The sequence below is a fragment of the Physella acuta genome, unplaced genomic scaffold (assembly GCF_028476545.2).
Source record: "Physella acuta isolate Inbredline_101_S28 unplaced genomic scaffold, ASM2847654v3 ptg000008l, whole genome shotgun sequence".
In the NCBI taxonomy this organism is placed as follows: domain Eukaryota; kingdom Metazoa; phylum Mollusca; class Gastropoda; family Physidae; genus Physella; species Physella acuta.
The window spans coordinates 867,266-887,770 of record NW_026731528.1 but is presented as its reverse complement, the minus strand read 5'-3'; the positions used below and the strand labels follow the sequence as shown (position 1 = coordinate 887,770).

General features: G+C 35.0%; 1 protein-coding gene across 1 annotated transcript; it reads right to left on the bottom strand.

Annotated features, from left to right (window-relative positions):
• Positions 1-1,818: 1,818 nt before the first annotated feature.
• LOC131955148 (cadherin-23) lies at positions 1,819-18,943 on the bottom strand. Its single transcript, XM_059319179.1, has 25 exons — positions 18,731-18,943; positions 17,528-17,612; positions 15,002-15,082; positions 14,205-14,380; positions 13,603-13,689; positions 13,064-13,150; positions 12,848-12,931; positions 12,133-12,252; positions 10,930-11,088; positions 10,140-10,254; positions 9,402-9,529; positions 9,165-9,218; positions 8,861-8,903; positions 8,291-8,371; positions 7,617-7,804; positions 7,002-7,088; positions 6,683-6,775; positions 6,326-6,409; positions 5,168-5,287; positions 4,691-4,849; positions 3,716-3,830; positions 3,151-3,278; positions 2,918-2,971; positions 2,680-2,716; positions 1,819-2,390 (listed from the first exon to the last, which is right to left on the bottom strand). Exons 2-25 carry the CDS (start codon positions 17,604-17,606, stop codon positions 2,227-2,229), a joined length of 2,523 nt encoding a protein of 840 aa, XP_059175162.1. The 5' UTR covers positions 17,607-17,612; positions 18,731-18,943; the 3' UTR covers positions 1,819-2,226.
• Positions 18,944-20,505: the final 1,562 nt, after the last annotated feature.

Below are 20,505 nucleotides of genomic sequence, written 5' to 3'. Positions count from 1 at the left end.
GATGTTGTTTGTTAGAGATGTTGTTTGTTAGAGATGTTGTTTGTTAGAGATGTTGTTTAGTAGAGATGTTGTTTGTTAAGGATGTTGTTTGTTAGAGGTGTTGTTTGTTAGAGGTGTTGTTTGTTAGAGATGTTGTTTGTTAGAGATGTTGTTTGTTAGAGATGTTGTTTGTTAGAGATGTTGTTTGTTAGAGATGTTGTTTGTTAGGGATGTTGTTTGTTGGAGATGTTGTTTGTTAGAGATGTTGTTTGTTAAGTATGTTGTTTGTAAGAGATGTTGTTTGTTAGAGATGTTGTTTGTTGGAGATGTTGTTTGTTAGAGATGTTTGTTAGAGATGTTGTTTGTTAGAGATGTTGTTTGTTGGAGATGTTGTTTGTTGGAGATGTTGTTTGTTAGAGATGTTGTTTGTTAGAGATGTTGTTTGTTAGAGATGTTGTTTGTTGGAGATGTTGTTTGTTAGAGATGTTTGTTAGAGATGTTGTTTGTTAGAGATGTTGTTTGTTAGAGATGTTGTTTGTTAGAGATGTTGTTTGTTAGAGATGTTGTTTGTTAGAGATGTTGTTTGTTAGAGATGTTGTTTGTTAGAGATGTTGTTTGTTGGAGATGTTGTTTGTTGGAGATGTTGTTTGTTAGAGATGTTGTTTGTTAGAGATGTTGTTTGTTAGAGATGTTGTTTGTTGGAGATGTTGTTTGTTAGAGATGTTTGTTAGAGATGTTGTTTGTTGGAGATGTTGTTTGTTGGAGATGTTGTTTGTTAGAGATGTTGTTTGTTAGAGATGTTGTTTGTTAGGGATGTTGTTTGTTAGGGATGTTGTTTGTTAGAGATGTTTGTTAGAGATGTTGTTTGTTAGAGATGTTGTTTGTTAGAGATGTTGTTTGTTAGAGATGTTTGTCACTAAATGACCCATGTTACAGTAGAGATGGGTCACTCAATGACCCATGTTCGAGTTTAGATTGGTCTCTAAATGACCCATGTTAGTTGAGGTGGGTCTCTAAATGACCCACGTTACAGTTGAGATGGGTCTCTAAATGACCCAGGTTACAGTTGAGAAGGGTCACGTAATAACCCAGGTTACAGTAGAGATGGGTCTCTAAATGACCCATGTTACAGTAGAGATGGATATCTAAATGATCCAGGTTACAGTTGAGATGTGTCGCTAAATGACCCAGGTTACAGTTGAGATGGGTCTCCAAATGACCCGTGTTACAATACAGATACAATCCACTGTGACCTTGACATCCAAGAGGCCAAGTAAAATACCTGGATCTGTTGTAATTCTGTAGCTGCCATTTTGATTGATGTCCGTGTAAGACCAGTGACGCACGAGGTCACGTGACCGTATAGTGAGTTCACCGTACAATGACCTATGTAACAAACAATGGGTGAACTTTTGTGGCTGGGGTACGTTTGTGTGGCTGATGCAGATGGCGCGTGTGGTTGGAGTGTGTAGCTGGTAAGTGTGGTCGATGGGAGTGGTGTGTGTGTGGATGGTGTGTATGTGTGAGTGATGAAACTGACATGTGTGTGTGTAGTTGATGTAGCTGGTGTGTGTAGGGATGGTGTATCTGATGTGGCGGGTGAGTGGTGTGTATGTGTGAGTGGTGTGTGGATGTAGTTGGTGTGTAGCTGTGGCTTGTGTGTGAGAGTGTTTGTGGTGTGTGTGGGCGATGTGTGTAGCTTTGGCTAGTGGGTGGTGTATGGCTGTGTAGCTGATGTGGCTTTAGCGTGTGTGTGTTCTGCATTAGCTACTGAATTTGTAAAAATAAATTGACACTAGTAAACAGTAACTGACTTGCCAAATGAAACTAGTAACAAGCATTCTAATCTTTAATAAAAAAATGTATGCAAAAATTACAATCATAAATCATTGTCAAATATTAAAAAAAAAAACAACATTGTGCACTCTAAATACAAAGACATCCACACATCATAACATCACAACTAGTGGATGGCTAATTAGACATTATTCAGTAAACATCTACAGGGAAGTATATACTTTCTCCATATTTTAATTAGATCAAGTAATAATTTAAATAAATACATTTTTAACAACCATTTTTGTTTGTTCATTCATCCAACAATGACCAAAACTTTAAGAGGAATAAAAAACATTTTGGACAGAAAAGTCTTTATAATTTCATAATAAACTTGTAAATTTTGTTAACATTGCTGCCGTGTATAAAATGTGGTCAGCATGTTAACGTGAAAGACAAGGTCACCAACATTTACATGACAGTTGAAAAAGTTTCTCCTTTCTTGGACCTCTTCTTCACACACGTGTAGATGATGATGGCACACACTAAACTGGCCAGGAGAGTTGCCAGGATGGCAACCACAATAATTAAAGCTATTTCAAGGTCACTGTAGTTCTCACTGGTTATTACAGCTTCTGGGAAATAGATCAATGGATCACACATCTACAGGTGTCCTTTATATATATATATATATATATATATATATATATATATATATATATATATATATATATATATATATATATATATATATATATATATATATATATATATATATATATATATATATATATACCTATACATATATAATTATTTTTTTGTGTATGTATGTGTACATGTGTCTATGAAGATGGGTATGGGTGGTTATATATGTATAAAAATAGCATAAATGATATAGTATAGCCTGTATAATTAATACATTACCTGCAATCTGTTCTTGAGATTCTGCTGATGGATTAGTCTGTTGATAAATTGTAAATTTAAATAGCCTGTTAACTGGCTTACTTATTCTGCTGTATAATTACTGAAGCCTTAAATATGTTAATGAACTTATTACATTTTAGTTGATATATAGCTGAGATGACATAACAATTATTATTTGGTTTTCAAGCTCACAAAGATTGTAACTAATTAAATATTTTTCACATATAAATATACGTACAGTAAAGTAAATCATTGCTATAGTCTGTCTTCTAGCTGTGGACATTTCTTCAGCCTGTTGACATTGACACAAAATGTTACAAAACTATTTTGTATTTCTTACAAAATATTTTTAAAATTAATTAAAGAATTTATAATTAAGTTTATATTTTTTTTAACAAATTATAGTTGCAAGATAACTTGCAACTTGCAACAACGGTAGGCCTGTATGACTAAACGAATTTTCTATTTTACCTTAAGAAAAATTTGAAATCCCTCAGAAAGCACCATATCCACAAGGGAGACAACACTAGCTGTGTAAGTTTTACCAACACCTTTGACTGTATCAACTTTAAAATAATTTTCTTTCCCTACAGGAAATGCTGTCAATAAATAAAATAAATGCATGAACTAAAGAGAGTAAAACAGGACATTTTCAAAATAATAAATATTTCAACTAAATAAAAAGCACTTTTGTGTGCTCGTTACTTGGAAATATATACTTCTAAATTTTAGATAACTGAGGAAAGAACTCTAATTTACAGAAAACAAATTCATATGTTAGCCTTCATATGTTACTTCATCAATATGTATTGAGCATGCTCCAACAATAATTATTTGAATTAAAATATCAACATTTAACCAGCTTTACAGATACTGGTTGAAGTATAAAATTTCTAAATAAAATATATTTTAATTTTTTTTTTTTGGGTGGGGGGACAGGAACATTAGACTTACAGAAGAGATGCCTGAAAAAAACTGCATTAAACTGTAAGAATCTGATGATAACTTTACAACTAGATCATTAAAAAAGTCTTACTTGAAGCTATAGAGAAAGTGATTTCATTCCCAATATCAATGTCAAGGTCATGTGCTGTGATATCAACATACCCATTGACTGAGTTAGGAACTGGTTGGACTTTGATGGGCTGGTTCTGTGTACAAGGAGAATCAGGTGACCAACAATGTTATGCTTGAGTGATTTAATGCTAAGATTCTGCTATGTCAACTGTTTTAAAGTTGTCAGACTCTGATTATATTTCTTATGTTTACTGGTTGAATTTTATATTCTGTCATGTGACTAAAATTTATTTCGGTACTTCATTAATGCCATTCACAAGAAATGATGTCACAGCTTAGAAGAACCAAACATGATTACTGGAAGAATTAACAAAGTTATTAGTTTTAGTTTATTTTTTGCTGCAGTTTTAAAGTGTCCTATGACATACTTTCTCAAATTTTTACATTTTCTTTCTAACAGCAGTGATGGAACTATTTTTTTGTGACACTCTTGCAGTATGCTGAGAGTGAATGGAGTGACGGAATTTTCTCATTAGATTTTTTGTTTTGGTGCCCCCCCTCCCCCCTTATGTGAGATACAAAGTCCCTCATCCAACTCTATGCTACTAACTTTCTCTCTTAAATGAATACTCATGATATTTGGGGATAAGGAAATAATTTGGTCCGCAGTGTTTGATTTGATTTTATTCTTTCTTCTTCTTCTTTGTTCTTAAAGTTATTTTATTAAAATGTTTTAAAATTTAGAAAACATTATTCAAATAACATTCTAAACTAACAACTGGCTTTTTCTACATACGTTGTTAAAATAATACTTAATATCTCATATTGCTATTTTAGTTACATCTAGTTCCACTAACTGAAGACAGAAGGGATATTTTGGGAGACTCCAAAATTAACAGATGGGGACTGGACAAAATGAAAGGTTATGGAATAAAGAGGATTAAGTCAAGTCACCTACTTCCACTGCTCTTCACCTGAGGCAATAGTTTTTTACCTTTCTAATTTGTAATCCAGTTGTATATTTTGGCCATGCACAAGCTCCATTGTTTTGATGGCAGCCAGCGTACGTAAACACTGGATCTTGGTCATCTGAATCCATGACATAGACACGAGATACAGTGCTAGCTGATCTTTTGACCACTGGCCCAGCATCCTATTGGTGAGATACAAATCTTTAGTTTTGATGGTACATTTAGCATATTCATATTTCTTTATTGCTTGCTACTGCTATGAACTAAACGTTTTTTTTCAGAAGAAAAGTTTGCTAGAGGAATAATTAAGAATATAATATGTCATAAAATTTAATACTATGACTACTGTAATATAGGCCTAATTGTAAAAATATATCTCCACTGAATTTTAAAAATTAAAACAATTATTTAAGAACATGTAAGCTTTATATGTTAATTGGAAAATTCCTTTATTAAAGACAGTCTGTCTAGGTGAGTTTGTGAAGGTTAGACTAATGTACCTCCACAATGATTGTGAGATCGTAAAACTTGTTGCCACCTAGAAGCTCGTAGTCTAGTTCTGAGGTCAAGGTCACGCTGCCTGTAAGTGGGTCAATGGAAAACTTGTCAGTGGTGTTGAGCTGTTGGAGATTTCACAGATTCACAAAATTAAAGATTTAATAGCAGCTCTAATTAAATGTTAAAACATTTTCACAAAATTAAAGATTTAATACCAGCTTAAAATTAAATGTTAAAACATTTTCACAAAATTAAAGATTTAATATAATCTCTAATTAAATGTTAAAAACATTTTCACAAAATTAAAGATTTAACATCAGCTCTAATTAAATGTTAAAACATTTTCACAAAATTAAAGATTTAACATAAGCTCTAATTAAATGTTAAAACATTTTCACAAAATTAAAGATTTAACATCAGCTAAAAATTAAATGTTAAAACATTTTCACAAAATTAAAGATTTAATATCAGCTAAAAATTAAATGTTAAAACATTTTCACAAAATTAAAGATTTAACATCAGCTAAAAATTAAATGTTAAAACATTTTCACAAAATTAAAGATTTAACATAAGCTCTAATTAAATGTTAAAACATTTTCACAAAATTAAAGATTTAACATAAGCTCTAATTAAATGTTAAAACATTTTCACAAAATTAAAGATTTAATATAAGCTCTAATTAATGATAAAACATTTTCACAAAATTAAAGATTCAACATAAGCTCTAATTAAATATTAAAACATTTTCACAAAATTAAAGATTTAACATAAGCTCTAATCAAATGTTAAAACATTTTCACAAAAGTAAAGATTTAACATAAGCTCTAATTAAATATTAAAACATTTTCACAAAATTAAAGATTTAACATAAGCTCTAATCAAATGTTAAAACATTTTCACAAAATTGAAGATTTAACATATTCACAAAATTTAAGATTTAACATATTCACAAAATTAGAGATTTTATTTTCATAAAGTTAAAGATTTAATTTTTCACAAAATTAAAACTAAATGTCTTGTCTTTATACCTAAAAAAATATATTTAAAAATGAGGCTCTGAATCAAAATTTGCTTGCCAGTATTCTTCAAGCAAGTAATTTTTCAAAAATTGGATTCTCAAAAAAAAATAAATAATAAAAAAACACTCCTTGAAGACTCACGAAGGTAAAGGTCAAGTTTCCAACAAGATTAGAGTCCTTGTCCTCAGCAGTTACAGAAAACAGGACTGATCCAATAGCTGTTGTCTGCAGATTAGTAAAAAAAACAAGTTTGGTGGAGTTAAGTAAATAATTTTATACTGCTACAATGTGTAATAACAAAATAATTGTAGAGTTATTTATCAACTAGTGCCTGTCTTAATTCAGGAATTTAATTTACACAATGAACATTTTTTTTAAGCACATTGTACTTCATGTTTACAATTTAAAATATTGGCCGTACAGAAAGTTATACAAGCTTTCATTACCGAGTATTAAATTTTTTTTCAATAATATAAAACCCAAAAGATAAACTCTGACCTCTGCTATTTTTATCTCTCTTGTTTTATTTCCATCAACAAAAACTGGGTCATTATCGTTAACATCATTTATGTAAATTCTGGCATCGTAAACCTGTTTGGTGCAAAATATTAAAAATGTATTAACACAAAACACCAATTATTGCAATTAAATTACATCAAGGAGACAGAGAAAATAGAAAAACTGGCATCAAATTTGTTTTGACAAAATTCTAGAACTAATTCTGTAACTATACAACAAGTTGAACAAGTCAGTCATATGACTTAGAAATGTGTTACTCCCACTACCAGTCAACAGAGTGATTTCACATGTGACTTACCATTGTGGTTAGACTTTGATTTCTGGGTGTGCAGGTTAGAGTGAAGGGGATGTAACTCATATCATCCTCTATGGAAGATGTCATACCCTGGTGATATTCAGTGTACACATCAAATTCATAACAATCAAACACAATCCCAGGATATATTTTTTTACATTTAATTTCTTTGTTCTTAATTCAAGTATTGGTAGGGAAGGGATTCCCTCGAACACAATTAAGTATTTTGTGTCAACTTGTTATGTGCCATATAGGCAGTTGACTCAGATTTCAGCCTGCTTTTCTTTGTCGATTTGCTTTCATAGCCTTTGTCCAAGAACAAACTACAAGGCAGCAGTTGTTTGATTTCGGAGTTGTCTTTCCTAGAAGAGGTGCTGTCCCCAGCTATGGAGTATCTTCTGTCCTGGGTTAGAACTCGGGACTTTTTGGTTCAGCAACCATGAGTTAAACCGATCTAACAATTCCAACCACTACATTTTATTTAAAGTTGAATTTTTTTGTTTCATAAAATGACAAAATGGTTAATTAATAAATTAACAAAAATTATTAACTGAACCACTAATTAACAAAAGTTGTTTCCCTTAGAAAATGTTGACATAAATATTGTCTTTTACTTACATCTCTGTCCAGACCCCTGGTTAAACGTATATAGTTGACCCTACCCTCAGTCACAAATGTGAAGTACTGGGACGGGTCAGCGAAGTTGTAGCCTATGCTCAAGTTAAAGTCCCCGGCGCCATAATTCCCTGAAACCCTGAGCTGGGAGTAATATTTCTTGGAGCCAGTCGCAGCAGAACTCTTGATATCTGTAGGTGAAAGTATACACAGCTGTTGGTACTTGGTACCCAGAATAGTTTTGTTGATTTGGGATTTGGAATTATACATCAAAAGGTAAGGATCCAAGAAAAAATAATAATCATCATATTCACTACAATATTATATTTTTAAATGATAAAAAATTCTAAATTTAGTTTTAATTATATTTTTTAATTAAAAACATGGTGATATTAAAGAAATAATTCAAATTAATATAAGGTTGCCATTTAGGTATATCCAGTTTACCATTAGCCAAGAACTCACTATTGAAAACTACAACTTAATATGTTGTCTGTTTTATGAATTTGTGTGGCCCACACATATCCCAGGTGGCCCACACATATCTCAGGTGGCCCACACATATCTCAGGTGGCCCACACATATCTCAGGTGGCCCACACATATTCCAGGTGGATCACAGACATATTACAAAGCTACATTATCCTGAACACTTCATTTAAAACTGGTCTCAAATACCTGCATCAGTAGCCTCATCTACCCAGAATTCCAAGACTGGCAGAGTACCCAGGTAAGGACCCTGGTCTAAAGGCTCACAAGCTGAAAGTAGATTGGAAACAACATTGAAAACATTTGTGTTCTAATTACTGTCAATTTTTAAATACAATATCAATAAGTATTTATCTGTTTGGATTTCAACCTAATTATAACACATTGACAATATAATTTATTATAAAGTATGCAAAGTTCCTTTTCAAACCTGACGGTCCATGAGGGAAGTGCAGTAGAGTTTCTGTGACCTCAGCATAAGAAGGTATAGTGTGGTCAGCACTGTGCCCAGTCACCTTTACTTTCCCTAACTTTAGTTAGGTACCCAACAGAGCTGGGTGGACCACAGTGTCCCATATATTATGGAGTACTATAGCTTTATTACTATTCATGATGCATTTCTAAAACTCATCTTAATCTTAAACTTGTCATAACCCATGTTCTAAAACTAAATACTGGCAACAATTCAGTTCTGGAGCAATGAGAGAGTAGTGTGTAGAAAAGTACACAAGAAAAAAAAAGGGAGATAAATGTGTTTACCTTTAGCTGAAGGTCCTGTTGTGGGTGTGGCTGGGGTATCACCCTAAGAAATTAAACATTGCATGATCACTTGTTAGTTTAAAGTAGAACAAGTTTATATTTGAGGGTGTTATCAACAATTTAGTGACAGTGAAATTCAATAAATGGTGGTGTGTCAACAGTATTTAACTGATGCTGGTGTTTTTGGAATTAAATAGTGCAAATAGCGAAACAAATATTGTGTTTAATTGTTTTATTATAAAACTATAAAATCTATCCCCCAAAGAAGAACTAAAAAAAAAACAACCCAACCAAAACAACCTACTGTGAAGTAAATCATGGCCATCACACTTCTTTTAGCTGGTGATATTTCAACAGCCTGAAAAGAAAATTAAAATCATTGACGGAAGTCTAATTAGTAATTACTTAGAAATTGCTGCATATAATAGTGGTCCCTAAACTAGGTGACGGGACTAAACCAACTACTTACAGAGTTGGGATGTTCAAATTTTGATAGAGATTAGGATTATACAAATACCAGTTTAATAAGTCTGTGACTTACCCTCAAAAAGATTTCAAAACCCTCTTGGACTTGCATGTCAGACAGGGGGACAATGGAGGCTGTGTAACTGTTGCTGCTGCTCTGTGTGGTTATGATGTTGAAGCTGTTTTCTTGACCAGGTGGTACTGCTGCAGTAAGTATAAGGTGAAGTATTGTAAGAAAAATTTAGCAGCACCAAATGATGAATTGGGAAAACGTTTGTTCAGGGAAGAGAGATGCAGAAGGTTTAGCCAATAATTAAAAAAAATCAAGCTTTAGTTGAAGATTTTTAATTAACCTTCCCCTCCACATCGTCAGTAAAAGTGAGACCCATCCCCAAGAATGTCACAACCCCTCGCATTCCACTAAAATTCTGTAAGGGGATATAACAAAGCTAGCTGAATTAGCCAAAAACAATAACTGAGTTTTTTCCCTTTGCATAAAAAAATACAACTATTAAACCGTTTGCAAGTTAGATTGATTGTGGTAATAAAAATAGCTCATCACTAGTATAATTCTTAAACATTTTTAACTTATCTGTGTAAATATCATTTTCATAAGAATTTACGAAAAAGGGATTTTTGATATATGTAAAATAATAATTAAAATTCAGTTTTAATAATACCCTTTTAAATGCAAAGGTATGGTGTCTCACTTTCATTACCCCTATCCCATGTCACACATCGTCAAAAAATTCAGAAGACAACCCCTAAATGGTGATTGGTTTATCAAGTAAAAGTCTCTATTAACAAGGCTTACTTGAGGCCACAGAGAACTGGACAGGATTGTTGATGCCCGTGTCTTGGTCGTACGCCATGATGGTCACAGAACTTGAGATTTGGTTGGGCACTGGGTAGATGGTCAGTGGCACATCCTGTAGGTCATACAAGAATGGGGTCAAGGTCATAAATCAAAGATCATTGGCACATTCATGTAGGTCATGCAAAAATTGGTTCAGGGTCATGAATCAACACATATTAGTTGCAGAAGTTATAGCCAAAAAATATTTCCTGGTAAATTGTGTGCCTTGGTGTTGTTTGAAATTCAAACAAAACCATTTTAATTGTTGATGATAATATATGCTGTTGTTTTAGCCTACTCCCTCACTACATATCATCACACATCATCACAAATAGCCAGACCTCCCACATTCTTCCTATAATAAAAGTATTTCTTAAATTATTTTAATCAGATTTTTTCTTAATAAAAATAATAAAAATACATTAGATTTCTTGAACTCCCCCCCCCCATCCTTATCCCTACATGGCACATTACATTTCTTGAACCCCCCTTATCCCCACAAAGCACATTATCACATTACATTTCTTGAACCCCCACTTATCCCCACATAGCACATTACCACAACAATTTTAACATTACCCCATGATATCCAGTTAACTCTTTGTTTTTCAAATCTTCAGTTTATTCAAAACAATAGGTGCTAAATTTTAAGCAAATTTAAGTTTCAAAATCTTGTAAATAGTCAAAACAATAGGTGCTGAAATTTAAGCAAATTTCAGTTACAAAATCTTGTAAATAGTCTAGTCACCTTTTTCATTTGTAGACCAGTTGTAAATTTAGGCCAGGCACAAATGCCACCATATTTGAAACATCCGGGGTAAGAGAAGGCTGGACCTTGGTCATCGGAGTCTGTTATGTAAATTTGAAGGGTCATTGTGTTTGATCTCGTTGCACCTGGACCAGCATCCTACAGGTGAATGGAAGTGAAGTAAAAAGTAGTAATTTCAGAATTAGTCAGTTGGTTTAAATTACTAAATTAAAAAAAAATTGTAAATTAAAATTAATGAGGAATGCAAGGTCAGGCATGAAGAGTGCATGATTGCTAATGCTGAGAATTCTGAATTAGCTAATTAGCTAGGGACAGCAACCTATTGAGGAGATTTTCATGGCTGGACAAAAGCTATGAAAGAAACTCCAGAAAAACAAAGCAAGCTGAAATCATATTCAACAGGCCATGTGGCATATAACATGTTGACAGGTAATAGATATGTGTTGAAGGTTATCTGCTATAAAAATTACAGTTAAGAACAAATAAGAAAATAAGTGGTTTTTATCAGCTTAGAAGATGTGTGTTATACAATTTTACAGATGGGTATAGAGCCTGAATGTTTAAAATGTGACATACTTGAACGGTAATGTTATAAAAGTTTACAAATGTGTAGGGCCTCAAAAAAAAAAATACTACCTGAACTTGAACAGTGATGTTATAAAAGTTTACAGATGTATAGAGCCTCAATTAAAAAAAAATATACCTACCTGAACTTGAACAGTGATGTTATAAAAGTTTACAGATGTATAGAGCCTCAATAAAAAAAAAATTACCTACCTGAACTTGAACAGTGATGTTATAAAAGTTTACAGATGTATAGGGCCTCAATATAAAACAAAATAACCTACCTGAACTTGAACTGTGATGTTATAAAAGTTTACAGATGTATAGAGCCTCAATATAAAAAAAATACCTACCTGAACTTGAACTGTGATGTTATAAAAGTTTACAGATGTATAGAGCCTCAATATAAAAAAAATACCTACCTGAACTTGAACTGTGATGTTATAAAAGTTTACAGATGTATAGAGCCTCAATTAAAAAAAAATACCTACCTGAACTTGAACTGTGATGTTATAAAAGTTTACAGATGTATAGAGCCTCAATTAAAAAAATACCTACCTGAACTTGAACAGTGATGTTTACAGATGTATAGAGCCTCTATTAAAAAAAAATACCTACCTGAACTTGAACTGTGATGTTATAAAAGTTGTACGTCCCCAGACTCTCGTAGTCCAGCTCCTCTGAGACTTTGATTGCACCTGTCAAACTGTCAATGGAGAACTGAGTTCCAGAGTTTACCTGTGGAACAACAGACGGTACCTTTATATATCTAGAATTGATGTTTGTATACAAATAATTCACGTTGACTTACTGGATGGTAGGGTGAGTGAGTGGGGCTAGCGGATACTGGTGGTCAAAAAGTTTAATTTCACACATGAGTAAGTCCTGAGAAGACTCAGTGTCAACTTACTGACTCAAGCCCAGCCCATGGGGAGTAGGTATTCAACATCTCAAGGGCAAATTATCTCAGGGCAAAATATCTCAGGGCAAAATATCTCAGGGCAAAATGTTTTAGGGCAACATATCTTAGGGCAAAATATATTAGGGTAAAATATCTTAGGATAAACAATCTCAAGCCATAATATCTTGGTATAAAATAAAAATTTTTTAATTTGAGGTTAAATTGCCTGGATGATAATTTTTTGGTATGTCTAATCTTAGTTATGAAAATATTCAAATGGAAAACAGCCTACTTGTCAAACCTCAAACGTTTATAGTCATAATTTAAAAAAATCATTAGGCCTATATTTCATATGAATAAATTAATAATTAACTCATGCATTTATCTTTAAATTACTAGTTCAGTGCCAATAATAATTTTATTTTCTCTCACCAGACTGTAGGTCAAGTTTCCCGCCACGTTGGCGTCTTTGTCAACAGCGGTCACGGTCATCACGGTACTGCCCACAGGAGTGGCCTAGTATTACAACAGTTGATTTGAATGTTTTACAATCAACAATAATAGATCAGTCATGCTTATATTTTCTTTACATTTAAATAGGAAGTTAATCAAAGAGAAGCAACTCATATTTTAAAACTACAAACTTACCTCCCTTATGGAAATTTGACTTGCTTGGTTGAGAAACACTGGGGTGTTGTCATTGACGTCATTGATGTATATTTTAGCATCGTAAACCTAATATAACCCAAAGTTGTATATCGTTAGATCAGATGGTGTTAAAAGACAAGGCTAACGGTAGAAGCGATGACTTAGCTGTACAAGTAGCAAGGGAGTCAGTTTAGCATATCGAGTTTCTCGAGTTACGGAAGTTTGTTCTAGAGTGGTAAGTGGCAGGATCTAAAGGGTTAGGTCATTAGGTGACGATTAATACTGAGGTGTTAGGGGGATTTCGGGGGGGGGGGGGGGGTGAGTTTAGAGTCAGGGTTTTTGGGATAAAGGAGGTTAGTGTTAGGGTTAAAATGATTGAGGAATGTTTAAGTCAAGATTTTGGGGGAGGGGTAGGTTAACCCTCATATCACCATCCCCAACAACATCAGTGATGATACACATAACGACAGCGGCAATAAAAAAAATACAACATCAGTGATGATACACATAACGACAGCTGCAATAAAAAAAATTCTTACGATGGGAGCCAGGCTAGAGTTGCTGGGTGTACAGGTCAGGACAAACGGTATCATGTCAAGGTCATCAACAGCTGACTCGGTCAGACCCTGGGGTCGAATATAACATTTACATTACAGCAAATCACATTTTATAACAGCCTATAACATTTGTAGTGTATCAATAATGAACATTTAATAAACATTTTAATTGAACTTTTTAATTGTTCTACTGCACTTGAAATGAGAACCAGTGGCGTAGCCAGGATCGTCTCAAGGGGGGGGGGGGGTTTCCAATTTTTACCCGGGGACAAACTTTCGATTTGCACCCCCCCCCCCCAAACTTTTGATTTGCACCCCTCCCCTCAAACTTTCGATTTGCACCCCCCTCATACTTTTTTTATATACCGAGGGGTCTATAGGGGGGGGGGGGTTATGACCCCCCCCTAACCCCCCCTGCCTAAGCCACTGATGAGAACAACACTGAAACTTCTTTGTTGAATGAAACTAAACGAAAACTAATCTTTCATGAGAATAATGAGCAAAACAAACATTAAATAGTCAAATTAATGACCGAAATTTTTTTTTTAACCCTAAACATGAATTGATCTGAGCCAGATACTCACGTCACGGTCGATGGCCTTGGTGAGCCGGAAGTAGTTGACCCCAGCTACAGTCGTGGGGACGAAATAATCCATGGGATCAAGGACAGGGTAGCTGACGCTGAGGTTGAAGTCACCGAGGCTGTAGTTGCCTGCTATTCTTAGCTCCGTAAGGTAGTTGTTGGACGCGTTCTGCAGAGCTGGGGGAGGGAGGGGAGAATATTTGACTAAATAGGGAAGGAGGACTACTTTAGAATAAATGGCGGGGAATACTAGGCTATTTAGGGAGGGGGAATTTTTACTAAATACGGAGGGAGGATCACTTGAGAATATATGGGGGGGGGGATACTTGACTACATAGGGAGTGGAAATAATTGACAATATAGGGAAGGGGAATACTCAGAGTTTCTTCCAGGTATATTTTTAAAGGGGGGGGGGGGGTGTGGGCTCGCCCCGAAAAAAGTCTACCGCCCCCCCCCCCCCGGAAATTTTAGCCCCCCCCCCCCCCAGGAGAAAAAAGTCTAGAAGAAACACTGAGAATCTGAGAATACTTGACCATATAGAGGAGGGTGGAGTACTTGAAAACATGCGGAACGTCGATATAGTGGGTCTACAGTGCGACTCTCCATTGCTTACCTAATTCTGAGATAAGATCAACCCCTCCCCCCCACTCTAAACATACCCCACATCACTGCTATATTATGTACCTGACTATAAAAATTACGTAATCCATTTAGCACCAACATTATTATCTACCCGCTATTCGAAACTTTTCATCCCATTTGAACCCCATACGAAGAGAAAACAACATCAAACATTACCTTCCTGTGTGGCCTCATCCACAGACATCTGCAGTGTGGGCAATGTACCGAGGTAGGGACCATCATCCAGTGGCTCGCACACTGTAAGGTAAACACAGTTATCGTGAGTGGAGGGCAAAGTAGTCTTGTAGTTTGTTAGGGGATCATGATGATAGAATAATGTTGAGAACAGGGGTCGTGTTGTAGCTGGGTAGGGGTTGTGTTATAGGAAGTATGGGGTTATATTGGGGATTGAAGAGAAAAAAGTCTAGAAGAAACACTGAGAATCTGAGAATACTTGACCATATAGAGGAGGGTGGAGTACTTGAAAACAGGAAGAAAGTCGTGGTGTAGGGGACAGGGCGACGTGTGCGAGTGTAGAGGGGTCATGTTATGGGGGGGGGGGGGCAGTGGGGATGTCATGTTATAGGGGTCAGTGGTGGTGTTATCCATGTTGTAAGTATACAATGTCATACCGGCCTAGGCATTAATATAAAAACAAAAGAAAAAATCCTGGAAATTTGTATCTATTTTTATCCACGGGGTTTCCCGTATCTCCCAAAATCACGTACTCTCCATGTCACGAAAACATCCGTAAACAACACGACAACAAAATTCAGGAAGAAGCCACCCCCCTCCCCTTTACATTTAGATCCCGGATACACCCCCTCACCCCTCATTGCACTAAATCCTTCCCTAGATATTGACTCAGTAATGCAACTAAGCCGGGGAAGTTTTCTATCGAGAAAACGAAAGTCCAGGATATGCTAGCTTTTGTTTGATTTGTTGCAGGTTACATGCACACAAAAATTGTGGCGACGGGTACATTTATGTAAGAGAATAAATCACACACAGAGAGGTCGAATTTTTAGCGCCCTCTGACGGAAGTGTTGAAGATTTGCTGTATCACTGTGGTTTTTTAATAAGCCTAGTGGTAGCTGTATGTGATACACTGTGCCCTTTCTTTGCCCAAATATTTAGTTATGTTTGCTAAACTGTGCCCTTTTTATGGCTAAAGTGTTAGCTGAATGTGCTTCAGTGGGCCGTTTCTACGGCCAAACTATGGCTAAGTTTTGTAAATTTACATTTCTTAAGAAATTAGGTCAAATTGATTGATGAGCGAGAGTCCACATTGACTGACTCACAAGCTATGGAGTCTACACTGACGCACGAGCTATAGAGTCCAGTGGCGTAGCCAGGAATCGGTCATGGGAGGGGTTCAAATAGTTTTCCATATGTATAAAATCATATATATATATATATATATATATATATATATATATATATATATATATATATATATATATATATATATATATATATATATATATATAGTGTAGGGGTATATATATATATATATATATATATATATATATACATATATAGGGTGTGAGTCCATGGGAGGGGTTATAACCCCACTAACCCCCCCCCCCCCCCCCTTGCCTACGCCACTGATAGAGTCTACACTGACTGACGCCCACACCCAAGCCATACTGTTCAAGTCCGGGTATTACGTCACGAAAACAAAATGGCTGCCTGCCTGAAAACTCAGGCGAACGCCCTTCTCAAACAGTCAAATCATACATGAATAACAATTTCTCGGTACCACAGTACAATTATTCAATTTATAATAACAAAATTGAAAAAAAAAAGTTTTGTAAGCAAAAATTAACACCAAACAGCGCAAATAAGATTATCAATGACATGGAGTGTGTCATAACCAAATCTGTACGAGTAATTTTGCTACTACTTTAGGCCAGCATTAGTAAAAATAAAATAAATTTATCATACTACATTTTAAAAAAATCATAAAAAAAAACGTTTTAATATCAAACTTTTATGTAATAATGCACTAAAAAGTAGAAAATAAATTATAGATTTATAAATAACTATAGAGAAAAGCGTGGGTCACTTAAGTACTTAATGGATACCTTTACTAATATTTGAGAAGAGACACACGCTTTTCTTTATAGTTATTTAAACGTTTTTTTATGAATTTTTTTCCAGTACTTTACATGTTTTATTTACAATAGAGTTACATGACTAAAAACCATTGTCAAGTTTATAGCTAAAGTTTCAGTAAAGTATTATGGGATGGCGTAGTCTAGTGGTAAAGAACTAGAGTGCTGACCCGACTAAAAACCATCGCGCACCTATTGAACGTGATGACGCGCTTTTGACGTAGACCCCCCCCCCCCCCCCCCACCCCTGGGATTGTCACGATGCATTGTCTTCATGTCTTGACCCAAGTACCAACTACGAACCGTATCTGTCAGTTAGAAGTGCCTGCAATTTCACACGGGCGTTTCGACCTAGACAGACAGACAGACTGACGACTGACGAGGAAGTGAGTTAAATAAAAGCTTGTAAAAATGTGTAAATTATGATCTATATTTCCATGTCTTTACGCGAGATGCACGTAATTTTTTAATTTAGTCATTCCGCGAAAAATTCAATAAAAAATGTTCTGTTTTTTTTAGTGTCTCCCCCCACACAATCATCGCTAACACACCACAACATCTATGTATTAACCATGATATTTCTCACCCATTTTCGCAGTGCTGTGTTGTAAAAGTGAGATCAGGGCCAACAACCCACAAATTATGCGCCCTTGTCTTGTTGTCATGGTGATCTGAAATTACACAAGCGGCGGTTAATTTTATAGGACAGAAAATGTGAAAAATTTGCAGCTTAAACTATCCTTTTCATGTAATATTAGAGGAAAAAAAGGAAAGGGGGGTGGGGCGGTGGTTTATCATCTTGTTAATATTTAGTGTAACATCAGTAATTTACCGTAACATTTTGATTTGCTTTACTCTTATTTTCTCGAAATAAACGCAGCTATTGATTTCATTTCTTCTTTCAATACTATGTTAGGCTTCATATACCCTCCTAATAATTTAATAAAGATGCAACGATCTATGTCCTCTATACAGTGTGATTTCCAGAATCAATTGCAAAAAAAAAATCTCGTAAGCGAGTACTTCCCTTTCGAACCTGATGGTTCATAGGGCAAGTGAAGTAGAGTTCACTTGTTTCCGTTACCACGGTAAGTTTGTAGTATAGCCTACAAAACTGTGTCTTTATTTGTGGTAGGGGGTGGGTGGAAGTAGAAATGGTATATACTTACGTATTTTAATGTATTTGGGGGTGGGGGCTGTGAACAAAACTCTAAACTAAAACTATGTTATACGAGCCGACGCGGCATATCATACGCCGCTATTTAGTTGTTTTATTTTCTACTTTTCAGTAATTCATAATTTGTGAATTTGACAGCACCAATGCTGCCACTGAAAATATTTGCTTTAAAACACTATCAGTAGGTCGTTAAGGACGATACTACCCCCACCCTCCTTTCCCCCAATTCTACACTACACCCCCCCCCGTGAAAGCAGCCTCCTCTTAGTTACCTCCCCTAAGTTTAAAATCGTTTTAAACTAAATTATCTGCCCCTAGGAACCGTCACTAAATCCGGCTCTACGATTGTAAACATTTAACGTGAACCACAGCTCACCAGACCATGTAGGGGTGGGGGTGGTAGGGAGCGCGCTTACAGCTTGTTTTCTAGCGTCTCCCAGAAGAGAATTATATATATAGATAATATGTGAACGATCTCGAAGTCATTGCCATTTTATAATTCAGCAACATGATTATGAAATTGCTAAAATTAATCATAAAAATGTGAAATACGATTCGTTTTTAAAGCTACTAATATGTTTAAACTAAAAATAAAGTGTCAAAGGAACTTACTTAGTAAGTGAATATGTTTAATTTTAATCTGTATTGGTTTCTTTGACTTCAATTATCCCCACTGTCTTGGAAATGTCCTTACGATTTTGATAAAATGTCTTTATGGTCCTGGCAAATGTCCTTACGATTTGAACATATATTTTACGATCCTGAAAATGTCCTTGCGGTCCTGATATAAGTCCTTACGTTACTGACGCTGCTTTATATCGTATCCGAATACCCGGAACTGTGAGGGTACTATGGGCCGATACCGCTTGTAATACCGGAACGAGGTAGGGCCTTTCATAGAATCAGATTTCATACCTATGAAGATCTAGGCCAAACAAGAAATTTGGCCAGTGTTTCAACTGTTTAACAGACAACGGACCTAAACAATTGAAAAACCCAGAAGTTTAAAGTATATTGCGTGTATCATGAAAATGTCTAGTATATGCAGCATTTTAATAAAGAGAAATCTGTTACAAAATAAACTGAATTTAACTGTAATTAAATGTTGTACCATGGCCTTTAATTTCTTAGAAATTGTATTTTGATGCGTCTTTTGTTCCTGAATGATTTTTATTTCATTATGGGTTTGGTAGGGCTACGTATACGACCATGTATTGTGCTAGTGTTTGTGTTGAGTGTAAGTGTGCAAGAGTGTGCAAGTGTGTTGACGCGTGTTGAAAGTTTGGTTACACATGTTATGTATATCTGTGTGATTATATCGAAAGCCAATAGAATGACTGATTTATAAATCATTCGACATATGAACTGGAATAGATGTGGTTAAAGTAATCAATGTTAAAAAGTATAAATAAGGGGGTTGGTGTGGCGAGGAGAGGTGGTCAGTTAACGGGATTTTGTGCTAATGGGATTTTTATTTTCTCAGAATTCAGTTAAAAAAAATTTATGTCCATATATAACATCACGTTTTTACCCTTACTCTACTTCTCCCCCTCCTCTACGGATGATACATTGAAGAAATAAATATTTTATAACCTTGCATTGTCCCCCCCCCCCCCCCAAGCGCACAATCACACATTCCCTGTGTGTGTGTGTGTGTGTGTGTGTGTGTGTGTGAGGTCAGTTTGTACACAGTTGAGTAGTTTAGATGGTCGTAAGTTCGCTCATTCGATCTTTGCTGTCCAAGTCCAGCAGTAGACTTGTGTACAGTGTGCAAGATAGATTAGCCGTACCACCACATGTACCAAGTACATTACCTGTACCGTAAAACAAACAGGGTAAGCTACTCCTCTGGTCATCATTTAGACACTTGAAAAAACAAAAGCAAAACCAGATTCACATTTTTATATAGTTCGGTTTATTTTATGCCCAGGCATTCGTACAGTATTTGACGCACTGTCAAAATTCTAGGATAAACACCCCATATGTCCAGCATATAAATAAACACTATTTCATTAGGCTTGGGACATACAACATTCACATACATGCTTGATAAGATAAAATTCGAATGTTTAAAAACTAATCTCAAGGATTTCAATAAAAATAAAATCTTGGTAGAAAAACATGTTTAAAAAAAAATGAATAAAAACTAAATGTGTATGGGAATATGTGAAAGTAAAACGTGAAAGACAGACGTCAAGATGGACAGTATGGACGCTCGTTTCACCCTTGTTAAAATAAAGAGATTGCTACTTTTAAACTTTAATGTGTACAAAAATGGTACATAAAATAAATCATTGCTAAAATACCAGACAATCATATCTACAACACCATCCTTTGATTTATCTGATACGTTAAAAATAGTACATCTTTTAAAACAACTCATGAAG

Excerpts from the sequence above, each read along its gene's own strand:
- LOC131955148 (XM_059319179.1), bottom strand. The coding sequence starts at position 17,606 with ATGACAACAAGACAAGGGCGCATAATTTGTGGGTTGTTGGCCCTGATC. Across the intron at positions 13,151-13,602 it reads ACTCTAGCCTGGCTCCCATC|GTTTACGATGCTAAAATATA; the intron begins GTAAGAATTTTT and ends GGGTTATATTAG. Across the intron at positions 3,279-3,715 it reads CACTTTCTCTATAGCTTCAA|CATTTCCTGTAGGGAAAGAA; the intron begins GTAAGACTTTTT and ends ATTTATTGACAG.